Source organism: Lutra lutra, chromosome 3 (assembly GCF_902655055.1).
Source record: "Lutra lutra chromosome 3, mLutLut1.2, whole genome shotgun sequence".
Taxonomy (NCBI): Eukaryota; Metazoa; Chordata; class Mammalia; order Carnivora; family Mustelidae; genus Lutra; species Lutra lutra.
This window is the reverse complement of record NC_062280.1, coordinates 60,536,439-60,561,959: the sequence shown is the minus strand read 5'-3', so window position 1 is coordinate 60,561,959 and position 25,521 is coordinate 60,536,439. Positions and strand designations below refer to the sequence as shown.

Here is a 25,521-nt window from a genome sequence, read left to right as displayed (position 1 = left end):
ACTCACTGAATTTACTTGCGATTTGAAAAAGAAATAATTTTCCATATGACCTTGCCATAACCTACTGTTATTTGATTATGCCTTTATAGTGTACTTGAGACCTTAGTGAAAATCTGCAGAATATGAAGTTTGTTCAGTTTTTTTTTTTTTTTTAAAGTAGTTCCAATACAGAGCTTTAACTGACAATCGTGAGATCACCTGAGCTGAGATGAAGAGTTGGACACTCGGGACACCTGGGTGGCTTAGTCATTAAGCATCTGCCTTCAGCTCAGGTCATGATCCCAGGGTCCTGGGATGGAGCCAGGAAACCTGTTTCTCCCTCTCCCACTCCCTCTGCTTGTGTTCCCTCTCTCGCTCTCTCTCGCTCTCTCTCTCTGTCAAATAAATAAATAAAATCTAAAAAAAAATAAAATAAAAAGAGTTGAACACTGAACTCACTGAGCCACCCAGGCACCCTGTTTCCTCTGGAGTTCTTGATGAGTTTTGGAAAGAATGCATTTGAGCTTGGATTAAGCTAACAAGCTTAGTAGAAAAAGAAGGGTTTTTTTTTAGATATGGTTTGCAAATAGCATGGTTTCTGTGGGTATCCAGTAAAAACAAGTAGTGTATATGAGTATATCAGGGCCACTTGCCTGAGTTTGCTGTTGTGTTGTCTGTGGCTGGACGTTGGCAGAGTTTCTAACGGCAGAGTCAGAGTCAGCACCACGGATAGCTCCACACATTTAACACCTGGAAGAAGAACTCCACTGTTTCATAAGCCCAGCTGCAGCTAGGAAACAGAATGATCCAGTGCTCCACTTACACTGCAAGGGAGGAAAATAAAGCTGTACCTTGGAGGAGCGTGCCTTTTTATGTTCCGAGAGAAGGAACTGTGCAGATTCAAGAAAGCCCAAGCTACCATAAGAGCCTACGGGTTTGTCATAGATTGCTTCTTTTTTTAAGTTAAGCTAATTAACCTGAAAATTCAACATTCCCAGGCAATGTCTCACGTTTCTAATTCATTTTTATTACTCTGACATGAAAGGGTGAGATTTTCTCATGTTGTTGGGAGTTATTTTGTTTTTGTTTTGTTTTGTTTTGTTTTTTGTTAGTTTGTTCAGTGGTGATTTTTTTCTTGGCTGTGCTTTCTGCAACTTTCTGAAGTTAAAGTCGTTATGTTTATTTCCTCGTTATTTATTGCAATCCACATGATTCACCTTCATAATCTAAACCTCTCTCTCTGCCCTTTTCAGTTCCATCCTTATTTTTTTTTTTAACTTCAGATTTGAGGTTGTAACTGAGAAAATATGAACCCGACTAATTCAAGGCACAGGCAAAACAGGCTAATGAGTTGCAAGAACCCCCAACATTATCAGGTTTTTATAGAGGACTTAGGACTTTTATCAACAGCTGGAAACAAGAGGTTTGTCCGTGTTCTAGTAGCTCCATAAGTTGTAGCAGTAGCAAATTCCATTTAGAGAAAGGGATGTGGAAAGAGACTATTAGGTTAAAGGAGACAAAGCAAGAAAAGCTAGAAAAAAACAACTTAGAAAACACCCTCTTCTGGTATGACTTGTCACATTTGATTTCCTAAGCTCCAGGATGACTATTTGGACAGAAGTGTATGTATACATGGGATTCCCACCTTGGCAGGCTCTGAGAAAAAAGAACGAAGAGGACTCCACTCTGCTCCTTGAACTTTCCTAAACGAGATAATTTGTTAGAAATAGTGGAAGAGAGTAAATAGAATGGTGTTCCTAGTGTGTTTAGGAGGAAAGAGGCACTGGAGGTCACACCAAGGCTGGTAACTCTTAGCCCCACCCACCTTTTGTTCCTTCCCCCTTGCAACCAGCCTCGCCCATTTCAAGCACTTCCCTTGTTTCGTACCAGTTGCTCACAGAGTCTTTGGCCTTCCCCTCTTTCTCGCAGCCTCCAGCACCTAGAGACCCAATCAGCCCCCAACGTTGCAACTCCTCAGGGGTTCAAGCAATGAGACCGGGCATGCCCAGCGGCGGCGCCAGCAGCCTTTAGTCTTTGGGAGACTTGGCTCAGCTCCGGGCAGGGACAGGAGTGCCACTTCAGCTAGGGCTTCGGCGCCCACCTCCGAGGAGTCCAGGAATCCGAGCTGCACCCTCGGGCTAAACCTGCACCCTTAAGTGGCTCATCCTCAATCTTCAAACTCCCGAACGCCACCAGAGTTTAGAAATAGTCCTCACTGAAGGACTGTTTTCCCACCTGTCTTTTCTTTGCAGCTAAGGGTGTTTTAGCTACTGCGGCGTGAGGAGCTCAGGGATGGAGCCCTGTGGCTGGTGGCCGTGGAGATCACCTTCCCAGAGTAGCTGTTTGTTACTGAGTTTTGGAGATTTCTTGGCTGGCTTCCGTTAAAGCACGCTTGAGTAATCCGAGCTGTGGAGGCGCCCAAGCTCTCGGGATAAAGGGTGTATGTGTGTGTGCCTGTGTGTGTATGCGCGCGCGCGCGCGCGCGCGCGGGTGAGAGAGAGAGAGAGAGAGAGAGAGAGAGAGAGTGTGTGTGTGTGTGTGTGTGTAGGGGAGAGGGCGGGGATAGAAACGTCAACTCCCCCCAGCGCCCCCCCCCCCCCAGCCTCCTTTTCTTTCTCGCCTTCCTGCAAAAGCCGCACGAGTCTTCCATCCCCCCCTCAGCCATCCTCACAGCTCTGGGCAACCGCCAGGTTAAGCCCATTTGCACTGGGAAATTGGCGCTGTTTGGGAGAAGAGAAACAGATCGATTGCCCTTGTGACTCCCCGCCCCCCTTCTATCCCACCCCACCCCCACCGCTCCCTCCCTCCCTCCCCCTCCACCCCCCTCACCCCGCCTCCTTCCCTCTCCCCACCCCCAAACCCTCTCACCCGAGGCAGTCCGGTGCGAGGCCCCCTCCGGAAGGTGAAGGGGATGGATTGGACTCCGCTGGGGAAAGCGGGTGTCTAGAAGTGGTGCTAATGGGAAGAGATTTCTGGTTTCAAAAGAGGATGCTCTGCCACAAAGAGCGGCTCGCGCGCTGGCCTGGGCTCTAGCCGAGGAGATCCCGGGAGAACTCCAGAGCTCGGGGGGAGCGCTCCTCGGAAGACCGGGGTCAACATGCCTGTTCGCAGGGGGCATGTGGCACCACAAAACACATTTTTGGGGACCATCATACGGAAATTTGAAGGGCAAAGTAAGTTCATTTGTTCTCTTCTCTCTCCCTCGCTTTCTGCTTTGACAGTGCACTTGGCATTCGCAGCGTACAGGCTGAGGAGCCGGCAACTCCCGGCTCCTTCAAGTTAACAGGCTGTGAAACCGAGACAGGAGGTTCGAATGGCAGCAGGAGTGTTCTCCCCCAGATATTAATTCTGATTTACATTTTAGATTATGGTCTCCATTATAGGAGGCAATCTGATCCTCCTCTCCCACTGCTCCATTATCTGCTTTGCTACTTAATGTCCTACTCTTCTACTATCTTAAAGGGAACGTACTAGTATAACATGGGTTTATATTTTGAGGCTGTTTAATTGTACACTTTTAGAAAGTCAGGAGTAGGGCAGAGCATACCACTGGAACAAGAGAATGTAAATGGTAGCAGCGATGTAAGCGGCTATGCAAACTATATTTTACCTTGGTTAAATCGCAAAGCTGTGTTATGGCAGGGATGCTTGCTTGCTGTTAGTTTATAGAAGCTAAACTTTGCATTGAATCAATGCAAATATATCCCAAGAAGGATAATCTGGAAAAAGCAATATCTGATCCGTACTGGTTCCCAATGCAAACGGTTCATTATTCAAAGCAATATTTCTTCCTCTTCATCATTTCCCTAAATTTCCATCAAGAAATTTGAAAATTGAAATGTAGTAAGTAAATCCCCACAACTGAATATAGAGAAATTTAACATTCTGATGTGGACTAACTATAAGGAATGAATTGTTGTTATATAAATATATTAATTTTAAATCCTTGTTAATTCATATTTAACATTTCCTTAAATCTACATTAACACACAATTATGTTGTGCATTTTGCAGTTGTTTTAGCGCTGTATTTAGTGACATGAGGATATAGTACCTTGTGTATAAAATAAACTAATGTATCCTGTTCATATTCTATCTGGAAATAATAAATATAATTTGTGGTCAAAATTTAATAAGTCCTTTGTATTAAAATACCTACTATCACAAAGGAATTCAAGGTTCTCACAAAGTAAAAGTGAAAAGGTGTTGACATAATACTTACCTGTGTATGTGTAAATATTTTTATCTTCTGGAAAATATATATTATGAAAGGTGAATATTCAAATTATTGAACTATTAATTAACATGAGATAGTTTGATTGCTAACAGTTTCATGTTTTTTTTTTTTAACACGACGAATGTGTAGTATGCCTTAGAGGGATAGAGAAAAGTCAAATCCAAAAATAATAGCTACTTTGAGAAAGTTGTACTTTTAAGGGCCAAGGTTGAGGTAAGAAATCTGTCAGCTACAAGATGTTTCATTGTTTGCCTTTGAAAATATTTATCTTACAATTAAATGGCATTCTGGAAATATCAATGGGACAGCTGCTTGTTTGAGTGTGCCTTAGTACCCTTGGGAGTCACAAGGCTTAAGAAGTAGACTATTTGGGAAATTACATTCTCAAAATTTGAAGAGTAGTTCCTTAATACTTCTTGATAAAACTACTTAGGACCATTAATTTCATGTTTAGGGTTTTTGTTTTTTTCCTTTTAAAACCCTGGGCAGTTAGCAATTTGGAAAGCACCTGCATTTCAGATCTCCTATTATGCAACAATTTCCTCCAGTGTTTATGAAAATCTTGTGGAAGCTCTCTAAAAGATGCCTTACTGTCTTCTTATTACAGATAAAAAATTTATCATTGCAAATGCCAGAGTGCAAAATTGTGCCATCATCTACTGCAATGATGGGTTCTGCGAGATGACTGGTTTCTCCAGGCCAGATGTCATGCAAAAGCCGTGCACCTGCGACTTTCTCCATGGGCCTGAGACCAAGAGACATGATATTGCCCAAATTGCCCAGGCATTGCTGGGGTCAGAGGAGAGGAAAGTGGAGGTCACCTACTATCACAAAAATGGTAAAGTTCATCTATTTAGAATTCTTTTTATTTGATTCCATTGAAATGAAATTTTGACAACTGATTACTGAAAGTTCATTTGCAGAGAAGCTCCAAATATTCAGTTGTAGATATTTTTTGCTTATATATTTTATATATTTTAGGATTCAAAAAATATGGATACTGTCATTAGTGGACTAATAGGAACAATTTCTTCTTTGAATGAGGGTACTCTGTACTCTTCAAAAGTAGTAACTTACTATCAGTGAGAACAAAGTACCAAAAATCAGTCTTACTTTCTCCCCTTTCTAGGGAATAACATAAAGGCCAATAATTTACTGATTGTATTGTAATGTATTTGGTAAGAGAGAAATACAGAGTTTTATTTGCTTGAGCTTGAAAATATTTCACAGAGCAATAGAGCAATAGAGCAATAGAGCAATAGAGCAATAGAGATAATAAAAGCTGTTCATGTATTGAAGAATTGTCCTAAAGTAAGAAATCGACAAAAGGAATTATGATACTGTGGAGTTATTTGTACTCATATTTTAGCTGCAACAAAATTGGTACCTCAAACTTAAGGTCACACCTCAACTTCAAGGGTACTCCTCCTTCTTTCAGGCTTGTTATGGGAACATAATATGTTTGATCTATAACCGCTCTCAAAAAAAATACTCATTTAATACACATGCATTCATTAAACATACCATATATAGTATATGAACTCACAGGTATGAATATTCACATATACCCATTTGAAAGAATACACATTCTCAAATGTGCACATTTACTGATATTTGACAATTTAGTGCTTAAAGATAAATCAGCTAAAAATGCATATTGTAGTTAGTTTTATTGATGTTGCATTATCTTTTTTTTTTTTTTTTTTGCCATTGATAGAAATCAGTGAGGCAGAGGGATATGTAGTCAGATGTTTTAGGAAACCCTTAAGTCTTGCAAATGAAAAAACGAGTGATGTGTTATAGCTTATATGAGATACTGATTAATTATTTGATAAAATACACAGCAGAAATTCTAGCACAGAAAAGATTTAACTCTTCCTCTTATTTCTTACAATTAAATATTTTATGAAAGAAAATTACAGTTCTTAATTACTAAATTTTCCTTAACATTAACTTGAATGAGTATATGTGACAAACTATGAATAGAAAAACAGGTTTGCATAACTTTGAGTTAATCTGGAATGAAAACAATTATATGATTATCAGCCAACATAGAGATTTTTTAAAGTTCTTCTCACCCCCCTCCCCACCACCACCACTTTTCAATCAGTGGTGTTGGCTTCCTAGAAATAGCCTAATTGCTCTGTTGTCTTGAAAGCATTTCTTGGACTAAGGCTCTCACTACCCAAATGCAACTTTTGTATGTGTGTATCTGATGCCAACAATTTGGGCTTTTGGAATAATTTGAATGTCTGACATTTTTTCCCCACCTGAATATTTATCATGATGCTGACATCATTTGCATTGTGGTTATACAGGGCATGTTGGTCAGCATTTGATCTTTATGTTTTTTAGGACATTTCAGAATTTTTTCAACTTATATAATTTAGGTATAAAATGAATTTGGACTGTTCGGATCACTTGGATACTCACTATATTTTTCAGACAATATTCTGAAATGAAAGTTGTTGTTTATTATACTTCAAGTGGAATGGTGCTATTTTAAAACCTTGTGTAACTTGTGCAATGGGAGTGTGTAAAGTTATCTCAAAACCCCTAAGAAAGGCAGGTAAATCTGGGATCAAAAACATGAATGTAAAAGTTTCTACAGTAAAGATGCTTGTACACTGACTAATGCAAATCTTTCTACCCGAGGGATGCACTTGGTTATATAAATTAAAACCTTCTTGTTTTAGATGAGGATTTACTTGAAAGTTTGCTTAGGTATATAAATATCAACCTTTGGTGATGATTTTGATTCTGTTGGCTTCATTTGCAGATTTGACTCAGTCTACAAGGACTTGGTAATCTTTAGAGCTAATGATAAGTGCTACTTATTTCACTTTTAATATGGGGTACATGAGATGATGGGCCAAGCTTTTTTTTTTTCTTTTTCCGAAGAGAAAGATTAATTTTATGACCTTTTCAGATTACAAAGACACAGTAGGACTTGTTTGCTCTGAATGTAATCAACCTGTGTTTTTGAGCCTAGTTCACATACCTTGAATAGAATCTTCAAAGTGCATTGGTTTTATTCACATGGCAACTGCAAATTCAGTCAGAGCTTGTGAAGTTCAAATGCTTTGAAAGTCTTGCCTCTTAGAGACCTGCCAACCACTCTATATTTATAAAAGCAGGAAGGGATAAAATCACCAACATTTTGTATTGGTTTGTTTCTCAAAGTTTCCTTAATTCTTTATTATTGAGGTTCTTTACTTTTGGAAGGTTTCTTGGTTTCTTAAGTATGTACAGTAAATGCTTCCTTTACTTATTCTCTATTTGGCATTTTATAGGAATACAGATAGGAATGTAATAAGCACAATGGGCAAATTAACTAATAGTTGAGATATTGTTTCCACTTTTCCATTCACTCATTCTGGTGTAGCAAAAACTTGTGCATGGTATTATTTCTGAAAGCTTGTCTCTCAGATTGGCCGGAGGCTTTATAAGCAGTTTAAAACCATGATCTACGTAATGAGTTCACTTAGATGCAATGCATGGTTAACTGCCTGATCATTCTTAGGAAACAACACTTCCTACCATCCTACTTGATGTGATTTTATCAGGTACAATTGAACTTGCTGTTTACCAGAATATCTTTAAAAAAAAAAAACAAAACTAGTTATTTGCAGTAGGAATATTTGACAGCCCTTCCTTTGAGGATTCTATTTTACAGTTTAAGTCATTATTGCATAAATCATTCTTGGCAGCTGTGAAGTATTGCTTGAGGTGATAAAGCTGTAAATCTTTTGACATAAAGCTCTAATTATACAAAACTATAATTACACTGAGGCTTATACAAGGATGGGCATGTATTTTAATAGTATAATACATTCACTTTAAGCACAACTTTTTAGGGGTGCTTCGCTGGCTCAGTCAGTAGAGCATGTGGCTCTTCATCTTGGGGTTGTACGTTCAAGTCCCATATTGGGCATAAAGCTTACTTAGAAAATAAAAACAATTTTTTTAGCATTAGATTGGATTGAGGAATAACAAACACTTCAGTTATTAAGTGAATATAAGTTATATAGTTTGGAGGTGATGCTAATACTAAGGAAACAGAGAAGTCAGTCATCTTTCAGTTTATTGCTTGTCAGGTTTGGAGTGTGTCATGGAATGGAGCTAGCAGTTGAAGTGTTTTTCCACTTCAGGCATATGTAGACACATGATTTTTATCTTAAATTGTCAAGCAACTCTAAACATTTGGAAAATCAAAGTAAGTTTCTCTAAAAGAAATAAAGGTCTTAACTCAGTAGGAAAACAGGACATATAAAATGCTTTATTTTTAGAGGTTGGAGCATTCCTATATTTTTGCCATTATGCTCTCAGGCATGGTACAATGGCAAAATTGCTAACAAATCAGAGATGTCCCTATCTTTGCCTTGCTTTCAAAGAACTAAAGGATGAGAAGAGGCCGAGGGAAGTCCTTTCTTGATCCAGACAGGGACAAGATCCAGACAGGGCAGCAGTCATGTTGGGACAAAACTCCAGAGGCAGTGTTTGAGCCAGCTAAATTCAAAAGAGGTTTTGGTTTGATAACATTAAATCTACCATCTCTGAGAGTTTTTTGTAAAGACCTTTTAGAAAGTGTTGCATTGTTGGAAGTAAAGGTGAAAGTGTATACTGAGTGCTGCCACCTCTCTTTAAGGTAATTTTTTAGGCATTAGAGGAACATGCTATTGGAGGAGATGCAGAAGAGGACACAAACTCATTTCTGCTTTCAGAAATTTGTATTATGGAGTGACTAATGTTCACTTTTATCTTCAAAACCCCAAGATGTTTTCATGAAATTGTTTTTAAAGGAAAAATAGACTACGAAATGAAGAAGCTTTTATATAAATGGAGAACAGAATTTGGGGTTAATTACCACTCTTCCTCTATCTCCCTACTGTAAAATAAACTTGTTTTTGTGTATTTCCTGTCTCCTTTTGTCATTTATACATAATGCTAACTTATTAAAGCAATGTGGTTTACTTAAAACTTTAATAGCTCAAAAATAAATCTTCTAATAGTTCTATAAGTTATAGACATGTGAAAACTTATAGACTATAAGTTATAGACATGTGAAATATTCCACCTTCATAATTTCTTAATTGTATAGTAGAGATACAGATGGTAGTTTTTAGAGAAGAATGGAATTATATTCTATGTATATGTAATTCAAGCATTAAGAAAAATTTTTAGGGAGTATCTGGCCTAGAATGTATTTTGGTGTTCATTTTAACTTTTTGTTTATACATTCTCTTGTTTCATCCAACAGAGTACTGTAATGGTAATCTTAAAATACTGTCTTTCATATACCTAAACTTTGTAACATCTCATGGACTCTGGATATTATATAGAGCTTAAATTTGATCAGTGTGTTTATTGAGAAACTAAAAATTCTCCAGAAACATTCTTCCTTGAAAACTTTTACTATTGTCCCAGATGAAAACAAAATGTCCCAAAACTGAAGTTGTGCTATGCTCATCAATCCCCTTTTTACCACCCACCAGCACCATACCTCTTGCAGCTCTGGTTCTAAAAAGAATCCATCCACAATGTCTGCAGGCTTCAGGGAGAACTTCTCAGTTATTTTCACACCCAAGGGACTTGAGAACAGGGTCAGTTTAGGGCAATAGGGATAGGCTAGCCTTAGTGGGAGGAACTGGCTTTCTGGCTTCTAGTGGCTTTCAGCATTGTTTTTATTTTTATTTTTTCACTATAAATAGTCACTAAATCAATTACTGGCAGTCAGCAGCTAGGAGAGTCCTAGGATAATTAATTCACAGGAAAGGAGCAGTTGAAGTATGAAATGTTAAGACATCAACATTCATCTGGCCATATAAACTAGAAACCTCAGGGTCAGATCATTTTCTGTTTTGTTTTTTCTTCCCTCTCCTCCCTAAACCAACTGCTCACCAATTCCTTTCATTATTTACATCTGAAGTATCTCTCAATGTGACCTTTATTCTTCCATCCCTGCCAAGGGCCCTAGTTGAAACCCTTTTCATTCTTCTTTGAGAATATTGAGGACTGAAGTTTTCCTCCCTCCCCAATCCATTCTCTACAATGCCGTCAGATAGCTACTTTTTTTAAATTGTTACGTTAGTCACCATACGATACATCATTAGTTTTTGACGCAGTGTTCCAAGATTCATTGTTTGCATATAACACCCAGCGCCCCATGCAAGTTCCATCAAATACATGCTCTCTTTAATAACCACCACCAGGCTCACCCATCCTGCCTAACCCCTTCCCCTCTAAAACCCCCAGTTTGTTTCTCAGAGTCCTCAGTCCAGAGAGCTATTTTTGAAATAAGAATCACATATACTGATGACTTATTGGAGCCAAGCATCATTGCAAATGAATTTCATATATTAAATGAGTACAACAGTCTCATAAAACATAAACTCTCATCATCCCCATTTTATGGGAAAAAGCACTGAGACCCTAAGAGATTAATTCACCAAATCGCACAGCTTATAAGTGGTGACATCTGAGCCCTTAGCAACTTCACCATATTTGGCTGCTCAACGCCCTTATGATACACCTTGACTTAAAAACCCTATCTTAACTCATTAAGGCTCTCAGAATAAAGTTCTAGACTCTTTAAAAGGATACTTCATCCCCTTCAGAGTTGAATTTGCTTGGGTTTTTGAGTAGGGTATGTTTAGAGGAACCAGCTGAATTCATAGGTCTGACCAAGTTTACCTTCCTTGCACCTCAGTTACTTTCCTGATACATCCTTGGAGAATAACATCCACTTTGTTAGAGTGATTGAGTATGTTATATACAATAAAATACATAGCATTATTTCTAGCTTGGTCTTTTGCCCATAATATGTACTCAAAAAATACCAATTACTTGAATAACTTGCCAACTCCATTTGTCTCATGTGTCTTATGTTTCAATAATATTTGACTGCTCTGAGTTTCTCAAACAAACCCTGCTCTCTTATGTCACTGAGGCTTTGCTCACCCTTCGGAAATTTTCTTTCATCTGTAATAAACAGTGGAAAGCCTCATTGAATGGATTGCCTTTCCCTCAGCTTCTCACCCTAAAGAAACTATTATCATCCTTCCAAAGACAGATCAAAAGACTTCTCTGTGAAGTCTTTCCTGATGCCCCCACTGCCTGCTCCAGAATATTAACATTCCTTTGTGTCTTCACAACACTTGGTTCTAACCTCTGGTGTAGCCCATGAAATATGCTATATATCATTACATATTATTGTAGTTAATTTTATCTGTTTTTTAAAGTTCATTCAAAGAAAATATTGAGTCTTATTACTTTCTATGTCCAGAATATACAGAAGAGTACCTGATATGAAGTATGTGCTTAAGTAGCATTCAGACACAGAATGAAGAGAAGATGAGAAATGGCACCATAGCTCTGGAGAATCAAACAGATTGAGATCTGGAGATCTTCACAAAAGTGAGCTATAGGGAATATGTAATATTTTGATTTTTCTTTCTAAAATGTTCTTAAGAACAGTTTCCACCTGAATTTTATCAATGACTCTATTTCTTTGCTTATAAGCTAAGGAATAAATCATCTTCATTTCCTATAACTATGCAAATAGCTAGAAAATATTTAATAAAGCATTAGAGAGAAGCTATTAACCAAAAATAATTAACCAGTTACCCGAGTATCACTCGCTCACCACCACATCAAAACGACTCTCACTAGTATCTCCAACAAGCTCTTTGTAATAGCTAAACCTAAAGTTCTCTCCTGTTCATTTCTGACTTGAGTTTATTGCTGCGTTTGAAACTCTCTACTGACTACATAAGTTACCCAGAGTTGGCATTTTATATCTAGTATAACATTTTATTTCTCAGTGTTTCTTGAAAATTCTTAATTGACGGTGAAGCCTGCTCTCAGGGCCATTCAATAATGACTGTGTTAAATCTAAAATAATAAAGTTAGTTTATTAATAATAATTAAGAATTATTATGAATTATGATCATCAAATGAATGTCTTCTCTCTCTTAACTGAACTATCTGCATTTAGCAAAAGTGCTAAACTACTGAGAAACTATCAGAGTAAGACATTAATCAACATAGTGAGGAAATTTGTTCCATTACTGAACAGTTAAGGTAAAATTGCCACTTGTCATAGGTGGGTTAAGAGAAATCCAAATACTAGGCTCCTTTTGCTATGACTGAACATTCCATATCTTTCTCTTAGTCCTTTAATTTATATGAAATGTCTAACTAAGAAAACCAAAGTAGGGCCGCCTGGGTGGCTCAGTCAGTTAAGTGTCTGCCTTTGGCTCAGGTCATGATCTCAGGTCCTGGGATCAAGCCATGTGTCAGACTTCCTGCTGGGTGGGGAGTCTGCTTCTCTTTCTGCATCCCCTTCTCTGCTCGTGCTCTCTCTCTTTCACTCTCTTTTGAGTGCTCTCTCTCTCAAATAGATTAAATCTTAAAGACAAAAACCAAAACCCAAAGCAGTCTTTCCATGGGCAGTCCAAATGGTGGCTGAGAATGCTCCCTGTGCCCTTTCTTCTGTTTAAGTAGATCTGTGTGTGAACAAACCTTTTTTCATGGTTCCCACTGTTTTGTGGAATGTCTCACACTACTTTTTATTTTGAAAATGAGTAAGACATCCCCAGCTAGTGCTTGGTGTGTGAGGACTGGAGAGGAGTGTGAGAGGACATGAGTGCATTTCGCCCGTGGTCGTCAGCTGTGTTTGTGAACTCATCTGAACTAGACTGTGCCGGGCGGGATCTGCGGAGGCTGCCCCAGCCACGCTGCTCTGGCTTACTTGCTTTTTCCTCTGGGTGACCAGTCGGGTGACATTGTGATAGAAAGTGGACTCTCACCATTGCTGATTTTATTGGGGTTTTTTCTTCCTGTTCTATTCTGTTTTTTCTTCTTTCCTGAGGATCATTGGGAGTGCTCCTATTTGTCAGTTTATTTGTTTTGATAGGACATTGATTCTTCTGTGTTGTCCGAAATACTGGTTTTGAGAAACATGTAGTAACAGCATGGGTTCAAGACACCTCAGAATGGCTGTTGCTTCTCATGCTGACTTTTGACCTTTATGTGAAGAACACCATAGTTAATTCTAATTAGTGAAACCTGTGCTAATGACCCAAGATAACTGGTGTGACGACAAAAATAAAAGTATAAAGTTAGTGGTGGTTTCATAACCAATATCTCAAAGATCAAGTAAAGAATAAAATCTAGGACAAACTAAATAGGGTACTTATATTAAAAAAAAATCCATTTTTGTTAGAAAAGATCACATATTGACATCATAATCCTTAGGTTTTTGAATATACAAAGATCACATCAATTCAATAAAATCAATGTTAGAGCTATGCAACATCATATGTTATATAAACAATTTTTCATCACGTTCCCATGCACTTCTCTGAGCTAAGTTAGTTAAAATTTTCTGATTATATGCACCATCCATTTTCTTTAGTAGTGTCAATCAGCTAATCTTGAACTACATATATTTTTTTAAAGATTTTATTTATTTATTTGTCAGAGAGAGAGAGAGAGAGAGAGAGAGCGAGCACAGGCAGACAGAGTGGCAGGCAGAGGCAGAGGGAGAAGCAGGCTCCCCACGGAACGAGGAGCCCGATGTGGGACTCGATCCCAGGACGCTGGGATCATGACCTGAGCCGAAGGCAGCGGCTTAACCCACTGAGCCACCCAGGCGTCCCTTGAACTACATATTTATTTAGGTCCTTTATAAACACAGATGTGCTCTCCAGGTTTTGAGTCCCATGGCTATAGTTCATAGACAATAGCCCTCCACCTTATTTCTCTTCTCCCGACTAATGTTAATCGAGTTCCAATCTTGTTACTGGCTCTTCATATATATTGCTTTATCTGATTTTCATGACGGCTTTGGGAATAGATATTATCACATTTTACAGGTTAAACTGACATTCAGAGAAGTTAAGTAAAGTACTGAGGATCACAAGTAGAATAGAGATCAATTTAAAATCTAAATTTGTCTGTGGTTGTAAACTTAGCCTCTAAATGGTATACTTCTTAAGCCTCAACCTATTCCATATTGTATATCTTAATGGTAGTTCTTAATTATGGTTTCTTATTATCTGAGGTGTGAATCTGATTGATTTAATTCACACCAAAAATTGGATGAAGATTTATCCTAGTTGTTTTATACTTTAAACAGAACTGTATCACTCAGAAGGGATCTCTGTCAGGTAGGATGCTCAATTGCAGAGGAATGAGGATAGCTAGTATATGCCTGTAATCTTTGCATAATTATTAATGGCACTTTTTTTTTCCTCTTAAAAGTATCCTCACTTGGGACTGTAAATTATATCAACTTAGATTTGGGGGATATTTTTAGTTAAGGGATCCTTGACTACTATTTATCTAGTTCTTATCTAAAAAGTTTGGAAGAGGGGCGCCTGGGTGGCTCAGCGGGTTAAGCCGCTGCCTTCGGCTCAGGTCATGATCTCAGGGTCCTGGGATCGAGCCCCGCATCAGGCTCTCTGCTCAGCAGAGAACCTGCTTCCTCCTCCCTCTCTGCCTGCTTGTGATCTCTCTCTGTCAAATAAATAAATAAAAAATCTTTAAAAAAAATAAAAATAAAAAGTTTGGAAGAAAACGCTTATGTTAGTGTGATTTAATGGCAGAAGCTCTTTGTGTTCTTATCCTCTTCTTCCTACAACGAAGTTTTGTTTCCTGGCAAAATTACATGATTTGGCAAATTTCACCACTAGTATGTAAAAGGGAAATCCTAAATTTACTGGTGTAGAGAACCTGTGGTTTATTTAAAACACCTTTAATTTTCTTCATCATGTTTCCAAATGTCAGTCTCAATTTCTGCTATACACCCTACTATTTTGTGCTTCTGAGCTCTGCCCAAAGGCCACTATACTCTTCTGTGCCTGGTCCTCTCTAAAGGTCCCGGGCAACCTTGTCCACATTTTCTAACGTTTTTTTTCTTAGCTCTGTTAGAAACACTTATGAATTATCTTGTAATAATTTGTTTCTATGTCTGTCTCTTGCACTCAGTGTTGAACTCTTTGAAGGGCTTTTTTGTTAAGGCATTGGTTTTTAAAAAAGAAGAGAGAGAGAGCAATAAATAAATAAATTTTAAAGAATCTAAGGATATACCCATTTACCAATGAAAAGATCAGGTAGCATATTTAAAGAAGTCTAATTAGTTCAACATACTGTGCCAGTCATCTTGCTAGATGCGAGAATTGTAAAAATTGTAAAACCTACATTGTTTATAACTAACTTAATAATTTGCTGCCATGTGGTTTATATATTATGAAGCAACTTATTGTAATACTTAATCTGTAGCTGTTCCTAAAAAGACATGACAACTAATCACCCCTCTTTAGTTAGCCTAGAAGGAGAGAAGTAGAGGGCCAGGACAGTCCAGATAGATCTTTAATGCCTACCTAGTCAGCTGATTCTGATGGGGGCATCTTCAGGTAAATAACATAAAGAATATATCTGTATGTTCTATAATAGTATATGACCATCTGAAGCAATCCCAGCTCCCCCTAGATGTCCTTAGTCGAATATACAGAGTAAAATACTTACAAATCCTTGCCATTAGTCTAATGTATTTTTCTGCAGTCTTTCTCTAAGCACTGAAAACAGCTCCATACTTGCATTGGTTTCCCAACACATTTCATTCTTTTCCCCAAACCCAGAGTCATAAGTTGAGATGGTAAGGCCTGTTTGGTATCAGCAGACACTTCATCAGTCACGTCCCTGAAACAGGATTTCACCACCTCAACCAGGACTTCATATCTCTGCTCTCTCTCACTGTGATTTAACTTTGCTGTCAAAAAATTAGGAAATATTGAGAAGAAACAGGAAAAAGGACCTATAATTTTACACCTAAAGAACAAGCATATTTTCTACACACACACACACACACACACACACACACACACACACACACACACACACACACTTTCTGTTTTCTTTGCTGAGACCAGGACAGCATATAGACCAGTGTTTATACCAAACTGTAGCCTGTTTTCCTCACTCAGAAATTAGTCATTGTGTAACACTTAACACATGGACAGTCCATAAATTATTTGAATATTCACAAAGTATTACATTAAAGGAAGTAAAGTATTACCAACAATACTTTATTTTTATCAACTTTTCACAGTTGTAAACACATACAAAGAGGCTCTCTTGCACACTTGTGCTATTGTTTTCCTTGGTGTATACTCTTAGTAGTATAAGTGCTGGGTAAAACAGCACTTTTGTTACCTTTTATTGAGTTCTACTTCAAAAACGATGCATCTAATTGCACATTTACTGTGAGTAGTAAAGATGGGCAATCTTTTAAATTCTTGTTGACCCAAAGAAGCACATCATTTTTTTCATCACTGAATTTAACCTGCAATCTTTATTGAAAAACACATGTAGAAAATATTTGATGCAATTTATTTTCTTATTTTAAAGAAAATAGTACTCAGTATTGCCAAACCTAGGGAGGGATGGAATTCTCTCTGAGTAGCTGGTTGGGCAGATTAGACCCCTCATCCCACACCAGGATCGCTTTTCTAAGAACAACTCTTCACATTCACATTTTCATTTCTGTAACTTGCTGACTGCTTCCCAAGCCTCAGATTCAGAAACTAGTTCTAATTATTGACTACTTAGCAGCATTCTGTGGACATTTTGTCCTTTCTATTTGGAATAAATTGGATTTGAAGTTATTTTCAATATTTTGTACTTTGTATTATCTGTGTAAATAACAATGAAAATCTTGATTAATGAAAAGAGTTTTTATTTGGTAGTTTGCATCTGAGTATATACATGTGTAGCTACACATATTTAAATATTTTACAGTTTTGCTTAGATTTAAAGTGAGAGGCATGAAAGGTAGTGAACTCATAATAATAAACATTCAGCTGAAATACCATGTAACAGAAACAAAATGTACTTAGAAACCATAAATGACATTAAATGCTTAGAATACACAATAATATATAAGAAATGAACAAATGACAGAAACTGAACATAGTAGTTGATAAACCTGTAACTTTATCCAATATAACACTGCCGAAATGACTGCAGACAAAGATCATTCTCTTCCTAGGCTGCCTTGCTTAACCAAGACATGCAGAGCTCAGGTAATCTGATCTTTCTAGCTGTGACTCAATTCTCCGGTCTTCCCTCTAGGTGTTCTTTATAATGAATGTCACTTAACCAAAGCTCAGTAGGATTTATAGATTCCCAGATTGCTCTTCTCTGAATTTGCTCCCTGAATGAAGGACTACACAGAAATGCCACTAATGATGCACAGCCTCGACTGTCCCGTTAGCTGGCTCCTACTCAGTTCTCTCTCTACAATTGCAGGACTCATTTCTTTGCAGTTCATGTTTCCAGAGTGAGCAGAGGGTGGCCTACTGAAATTTCATACCCACCAACATTCATTATTTTTAATATATTCACAACAATGTGAGTACAGTGCGAGTTGCACAACATTTTGTTTTAATTATTCGCTCCTTTGAGGATGCCAATAACTTCAATGATCAGTTTCCCTCTGGAGAATACTTCATGTAAAAGAGTTCTGTTAATACCTTTTGTTATTAATCTACTTTTAAAGTGTAACGGATACTGATTATGTTCTCTAAATCTTTACCAAGTCAGTTTCATAATATCATTCTTAATTTGTCTTCAGTAAAAGAAAATAAAGACAAATATTTGGTTGAGCTACAGCTCAGCTAATGAAACTTAATCTGGAGTGTTAAAAAATAGGCAAGAATATTTTCATAAATACTTCTCATATGGCATTTGAAAAATTGTTAATAACATTTTAAAACACTTTTTCCAGAAGAGAAGGCTTAGATATTTTAGTTAGAATATCTGAGGTTATAGAATTTCAAAATTAAAATATAAAGAATGAAGATGAAGCTATACCTTTTAACTACATTAGCTGCATGTTGATTCACCTGGAGAAGACAAGCAAAAGAAATTCCAGACATTTCTTTTTCATTCCAGAAGAAGTTATATGTGCTACCTTATGTTAAAGATTCCAAGAAACAAACTTATGTTGAAGATTCCAAGAAAAAAAAAGTGCTTTCAGTAATGACATTATAGTATTTTAACCAGGCCCCCTTCCTACTAATCCCATTGTTCCAGAATTGAAATAGTCACCTTTTGCCCATCTTCACAGCTAGTTTAAGCATAACCTAAGTGAAAAATCAGATGCTGGATTGTTGTTCTTTTTGCTGATTTTAGTCTATTTACATTCATGCACACTGGTATCTTGCTACAGAGTTAAGACTGAGCCTGTGAAACTATCCATCTGTGGCAATGCTGGATAATGCAGTGTGGTTGGAACATTTTAAATAATATTAACTATCATTAATTGAGCATTTACAATGCGATGGTACTCTTCTAAAATCTCATTTTTCTCTATCCTCACAACTTCCTATGAAGTAGGGATTCCCATTTTACAGATTGAAAAGATAGTCAATAAACTCGCCAATGCTGCACAAATAGTATTATAATATAGCTGCAATGTCAGTGCAGGTTGTCTTCTTTCAGAGCCTATGTCCTCAGAATTCCAGGACCCCCCTGGGCAGGCCTCCTGTCCAGGTGTTGGCCCTGACACCCACAGTGTTCACATCTGTAGAGTCAAGTCCTATCTTGATAGAAAAGTATGAATTGTTTTTTGATTTGAGGCATGTAAATGTTTTAAATTTGGAGGCTTCTGATCTTCTTTTCTTAAATGCAATTAAACAAACACCTGCTTCTGGTGTTTTGAAAATAAATTCATCTCTTTCCCCACTGCATAATTCAGTACCTTGCAAAAAGTAGCTAATCAAAAATAATCTTTAAATAAATCAATTCATTAAAACATGAGACAAACTCTCTTAACCATTTGTGGTTTTTTTGTTTGTTTGTTTGTTTCTTCTTTAAGATTTTATTTATTTAATTGAGAGAGAGACAGGGAGAGAGCATGAGAGAAGAGAAGGTCAGAGGGAGAAGCAGATTCCCCATGAAGCAGGGAGCCCAATGCAGGACTTGATCCCAGGACTCTGGGATCATGACCTGATCCGAAGGCAGTCGCTCAACCAACTGAGCCACCCAAACACCCTCTCTTAACCATTTGATCTGCCAGTTACTTCTTTCAATAAACTGGAAGTCATCTCTTGTTTATTTGGAAAGGATGGTAAAGAGGGAACATGACATAGTGGCTAAGATCATGGAGGAGTCATATTGCCTAGGTTTTAAATGTGAACATACACATTGTGTGATCTTCTGCAAGTTACCTAACTACCATGTCCTCAGATTCATCATCAGTGAATGGAGACTCTGGTAGTACTAGAACCTATCTTATTGGTTTTGCAAAGACTAAATGTGTCCATATTTGTAAAAACACTTATAACTCCTCCTGGCACCCAGTAAGTATAAGGGGATTGTTAACAAATGAAATAATACAAACAGGAAAAATATGTGTTAAAAAGAATTGGGTTAAAAATACATAGTAAGTTGATATGCTAAGTGAGCGTTGTGCTCAAAAAGAAACCTAGAGCTGCATGTGTGACTGAATAAAAAATGTGAACCAAATTTTGATGTCAGTAGGTAAAAGAAGACATCAGCAGTATTTCTTAAAAATTTAAAATGTGAAATCCCAGAAATTTTACCTTGGAGATTGTGGCCTCAAATTCTGCATAATTTATCCTTAGACCTATTTTGAAATGCTGAATCTTGTTTTAGGTGCGGTTGCCCTGATAATGTCAGCAGTCTGGGCAACTTGGACTCTGTGCACAGATGTCTTTCAGCTTCATTGCAACCAGTTCCAGTAATGGTACTCCAGAAACCTGTGTGTTTTGAAAGAGTAAGTTCAGGTCACAATGAGGTGTAAGGTCAGTCCACCCCTCCTCCTCATAAGCTTAGTGGGAAGCAAGAGATATCTTATTCAGCTCAAAGATATGGAATTAATTGAAACCTATTGATTTCAATAAACTATATGGATATAGATGCCCACGTGTAGCTGAGGGGACCATATAACTTATTATCCAAAGCAGGATTCTTTTTGATATAAAAGGAGAATTTATTAATAATTACACCAGGAGAACATGAAAAATCCAGAACTGACCAAATTGGATGTCTGAACACTGTAAATACAACCTATATCTGTCACGGTGTGTCAGGTTTTCAAACTGTATACCATTCTGTAGTGCAGACTTTTCATGAACATTTTGTAGGAGTCTGAAAGTAGTGAGTTTAAAAGTGTAGCGACTCATTCTTGTGATGCCTAAAATGCTTACTGTGTAGACAAAGACAGTATCTTGCGATCTAAAGAAATGAGTCAGAATTTCTCCAAAGAATATATTGCACCTGCTGACCTCTTTGAAATAAGACTACAAATGAATCTTTCTATAAATACCATGTTGAAGGTTCTTAGTAAAGGACTTAACTTCAGCCACTTTGTGAACGACGGTGAGTCATACGAGCAGAATGGACTAAAAGTAAAGAGACTGAGTTCATTGTTGAATGCCTATAGTCCTCTATAAGGTACCTCTGCCTCTCAGAGGTCCCGTAAAGGATCTTTATCTTGGGATCTGTTAAAACATGGTGTGTACAGGGTGTGTGACCAACCATCTTTTTACCAGCTTTTCTGTCAGACCTTAGTCATATGTGTTAGTCTGTTTGTAATCCTGTGATAAAATTAGCCTGCCTTCGTGTATACAATTTGTTGTGTAAAGGATATGTATTAAGTAGGAGGAACAACCCCAGATAAGTTGGGACAGATAGCATTAAAGCGGAAAGTTATTAACATTCTAATAAAAGCAATTTAAAGAAACAATAAATTCATTCAGATTTTCAGTACACACTAAACTTATTAGTTCTCATGATTTTAAGTGGAAGTTGATATTTCCAAATTTAAAGAGAAAGATGTAATTATAAAAAAATCAAAATTAAGCAGTAAGCCATTGTTTTTCAGAGGAAAGTTAAGCAAAAATGATACAACTGGTATTCTCATATTGTTTGTATTTTTCTAGATCCAATACAAACATAAAGGAAGTAATTTTTGAATGGGAAAATTGTGTTTGTAAATAACTTTAGCTTTTGCAGTGTTATAATCCATAAAGGAAAAACAATAACAACAACAGAAACAACTATGAATAACAGTAATTATAAAAGTCCTTCTTTCCTTCCAGATTCAGTTAGCTATCTTTTTTAAAATACTGTTGATTGTTGAGGTCATTGCCCATGATGAAACATTACCAAAGACTGTGAGCAAAATAAATGGAAGTTTAGGGAATTACACCCTCCACACTGCTTTGTTTTCCTGTCCATCTGTGGAGTCTCATGCACTTTATATTTGCTAAATAAAAGTTCATGGAATAAAGAAACACCTGAATAAATACATTGATTTATATGTGGAAATAGAAGTTGCATTTTTGTGGGTGATCATATTTTTTGGCCGAAATGTTACCCCTCTTAATGAACTAGGATGGAACACACACACACACAGCTTGTCAAATCAGCATTATTTTCAATTTAGCCTTAATAAGTCACAGAAGAGAGCAGCATATATTCTTGGTTTAGGAGTGATTTCTCTTTGTCCCATACCCTGCATTCTTTCTCAACTCCCTATTCCAAACAAAGCATAATGAGGTGGACATGGCAGAAAGCTTTGGCAGCTGGAAAGCAAAATGTATTATTTTCTTTCAAATGTCACCCAGATCAACATTATTCTTTTTCAGATTAACATTATTCTTTTAAAATTACAGGAAGAATCCATATGTCTGACTCTAAAGTGATCATATGATCACTTGAATTAAAATTTTTATTTTGGAAAATACTCAGACCTACAGAGAAGATGCAAAAACGTTATAAGGAACTTTCATATTACCATAATATAGATTCAGCTTTTGTTTACAAGTTGCCACTTTGGCTTTATCTCTCTCTACATTTTCTGTGTGACATATAAACACTGCTCCTTTATGCCTATTTACTTATTTTGCTGAGACATTTGAAAATTATATGTACAGATCATGACCCTTCATCCTTAAATACTTCAAAGTTTTATCCATGAGTAATGAGAAAATTCATTCATGTAATCACAGGTTAATTATCAAATTCAGAAAATTTTGCATTGATACAATACTGTTATCTAATATGCCCTTCAAATTTTGACAGTTGTCCCTGTATTGCTCTTTAGCTAATTAGTTCTTAACAATTCATGGTTTCAACCTGTATGGTACATTGCAGTTTGTTGTCTTGTCTCTTTAGTCTCCTTTAAATGGATGACTGAGTGACTTCCTCAGCCTTTTTTGTCTTTCCTGACATTGACATTCTTTAAGGATATGGGCTCATTGTTTTGTAGAATGTTCAGTTTGAATATGGTTGACAGATCGTCATAACTTAATTCTTAACTTATGGATTTGTGTTATATATAAAATATAAATGATACTGTATCCTTTTCAGAGCATTACCAGAAGCACTTAATATTAGTTTGTCCCATTATTGATTTTAACTTTCATCACTTGTCTTACCATTTTTTACATGGTTTGACAAAAAATTAGAAAATAAAATTTTAAAATATTCATAAAATCAGCATGAATATCATAAATTTAACAAAAACATTCAAAACATCTACATTAAAATAATCACAAATATTATTAAGAGAAGTTAAGGAGCAAATAAGTAAATACAGAGATACTACATGTTCATGAATTAGAAGTCTCAATACTATAAAGACATGTAGTCTTCCCAAATCAGTCTGCAATTTTAACCAAAATTATGGCAGTTTTTTTTTTTATATAAAGTAACAAACTGACTCAAAAACGTATATGAAAAGGCCAAGGATATGTAATAGCCAAAACAATTACAGAAAAGAAGAACAAAGTTGGAGAACTCTAACCACCTGATTTTAAGAACTACTATTATGCTACAGTAATCATGATGGTAGAGTATTGGCATATAGTACAATTAAGTAGATCGATGGAACAGATAGTCCATAAATAGATCCTCACATATATAGTTACTTGATTTTTTATAAACACCAAAGTAATTCAGAGGGGAGAAATGCCAGTCTTTTTAATAAATGAGCTAGATTAACTGGAAAAATGGATGGAAAAAGTAGTTCTTGACCTTTACACTATACTATGCACAAAATCTAATTTGTTAGAGCTTGTAGACCTAAACATAAAGGCTAAATTTACAAAATATTAGAAATAAACAAGAAAAAATTTGTAACTTTGAGTGGGCAAAGATTTCCAAGAAAATATCTAAAAGTCATTATCCATAAGAATGAGAAGTGATGAACTGGACATCATCAAAATTTAAAGCTTATGTGCTTCAAAAACTTTCATTAAGAACATGAATGAATCTTAGAACACTGAAAAAATAAAATTAAGATGTTAAAAAAAAAGAAAAACAAATACACTATTGACTTATCTCCCCCCCCAAAAGAAAATTCAATAGACTGAGAAGAAAATGTCTCCAATATATTTATTTGACTAAGGAATTATATTTTAAATACATGTGTATATATACCATATACCATATAATAAATATGTGCATATGTCTACAAATCAGTAATGAAAAGACAACACAAATAAAAATTATGGGCAAAAGATTCATACAGATACTTCACAAAAGAAAAATATACAATGGCCTTCAAAGCACATGAAAAGGGAAATAGGATTTAAAACCAAAGTAAGATGCTATTTAATGCTCACCAGAATATATAAAGTGAGAAGACTGACAGCATCAAATGTTGGTGAGAATATGGAGCAACTGATATTTTCATACATTGCTAATGGGATTATAAAATGGTATAAATACTTTGGAAAACTGTTCAGTGTTTTATTATAAAATTAAATATGCACCTACCTTCAGATCCAGCAGTTTCTCTTCTAGGTAGGTCTTTATCCAAGACAAATGAGAATATATGTCCACAAAATGGTTTGTCTAAAATGTTTGCATTACTTCATTTATAATAGCTCCAATCTGCAAACAATGCAAGTGTTCATCAACAAGCAAACAGTTAAATTGTGGTATAGCTGTCAATGGTATACCAATCAACAATAAACAATAACAAACTATTAATATGAAAGAGCAACATTATAAATGATTCTCAAAAATATGTTGAGCAAAAAAAATTAACAATAGTTAATGGTGAATAATTTTATTTATATATAGATCAATATTAGGAAAGACAAGCTAATCTATGGTGATAAAAATCAAAACTGTGGTTGCCTTTTGTTGGGGGGTGGGAATTGCATGTAAGGGAATTTGCAAATGATGGACACATTCTAGATCTTGATTGGTGTGTGGATTATATGATTGTCTATATTGATCCAAACTTAACAAACTGTATACTTAGATTTGAATTTCACTGTAATAAAGTCACTATTTACATTCAGAGTCAGATAGTTTTTTTCTGTAACCATACAATTGTTACAGACTTTAATACAACTTAAATAAATGCATCAAAGGAAATACATCCTTTAAGTTCAGGGCATTTACTTTCATATATAGGCGAATTAGCATTATATGTAATACTGTACTGATTGGATTTTCATCATAGCAGTAAAAATCACAACTAATAACTCATTTTCTGCCCTTTTTTTTTTTTTTTTTCCAAAGTTGAAAGACATTAGTAATATCCTGAAATACCAACCAGGACTTATTTTCATGATTAGGAAATAAGAGTTACACATTTGATTAGCAACTAGTTTTGATTATTTCCCCCAGTGGCCTCTCAGATTTTAGCAATGCCTCAAAGGCACTAAATCTATTGTTTTGTTGGCCTATTTTCCATCAACTTTCACCCCTGGTAAAAGTGGTAATTCATAATTTTAAATCCAATATTTCATCCCCTTTAAACTATAAGCCAATTGCATTTAATTCTTTCCTACATTAGTAAATGGTATCTCACTTCTGTTTAAGGGCATTATTTTTATTTTTAAGTGGCAAATGGATCTTCATTAACCTGTGAACCCTTCAGGGTAGGGTACTCTCTATTGATTTCTGCTTGTAGTTTTCAAGATTCTATTATGGGTAAGGAAGAAAAAACAATTTTAATGAGAGTCATTTTTTTGTTGTTGTTAGACGTAGATCCAAAGATTCTCCTAAAATAAAATAAATGAGAGGGAAGAGGAAAATGGAATGGTAGGAAAGGTTTTTTTTTTGGTAGGACAGATTTCTAACTAGAATTTTTTAATCAAGAGAATAAAAGTTATGAGGAAATCAGTTGGGTAATCCGAAAGATATATACATGTTGCTCATGTGGCCAAATACATCTTTTCTTCACCAAAATCCTGAAATCTAGAATGACCCAGCTTTCTTTGAAAGAGAGCATGTTTAAATGTATGGTTATAT

At 36.2% G+C, this 25,521-nt stretch overlaps 1 protein-coding gene across 3 annotated transcripts in view; it reads left to right on the top strand.

Moving 5' to 3' along the window:
* Window positions 1-2,857: 2,857 nt before the first annotated feature.
* The window catches only part of KCNH7 (potassium voltage-gated channel subfamily H member 7), a 501,818-nt gene continuing 479,154 nt past the window's right edge, over window positions 2,858-25,521 (top strand). For all 3 annotated transcript variants that reach the window (XM_047721924.1, XM_047721923.1, XM_047721922.1), the window contains exons 1-2: window positions 2,858-3,152; window positions 4,823-5,053. In XM_047721924.1, the coding sequence (XP_047577880.1) occupies window positions 3,077-3,152; window positions 4,823-5,053 (307 nt within the window). In that variant the 5' untranslated portion in view covers window positions 2,858-3,076. The remainder of the gene's footprint in view (window positions 3,153-4,822; window positions 5,054-25,521) is intronic.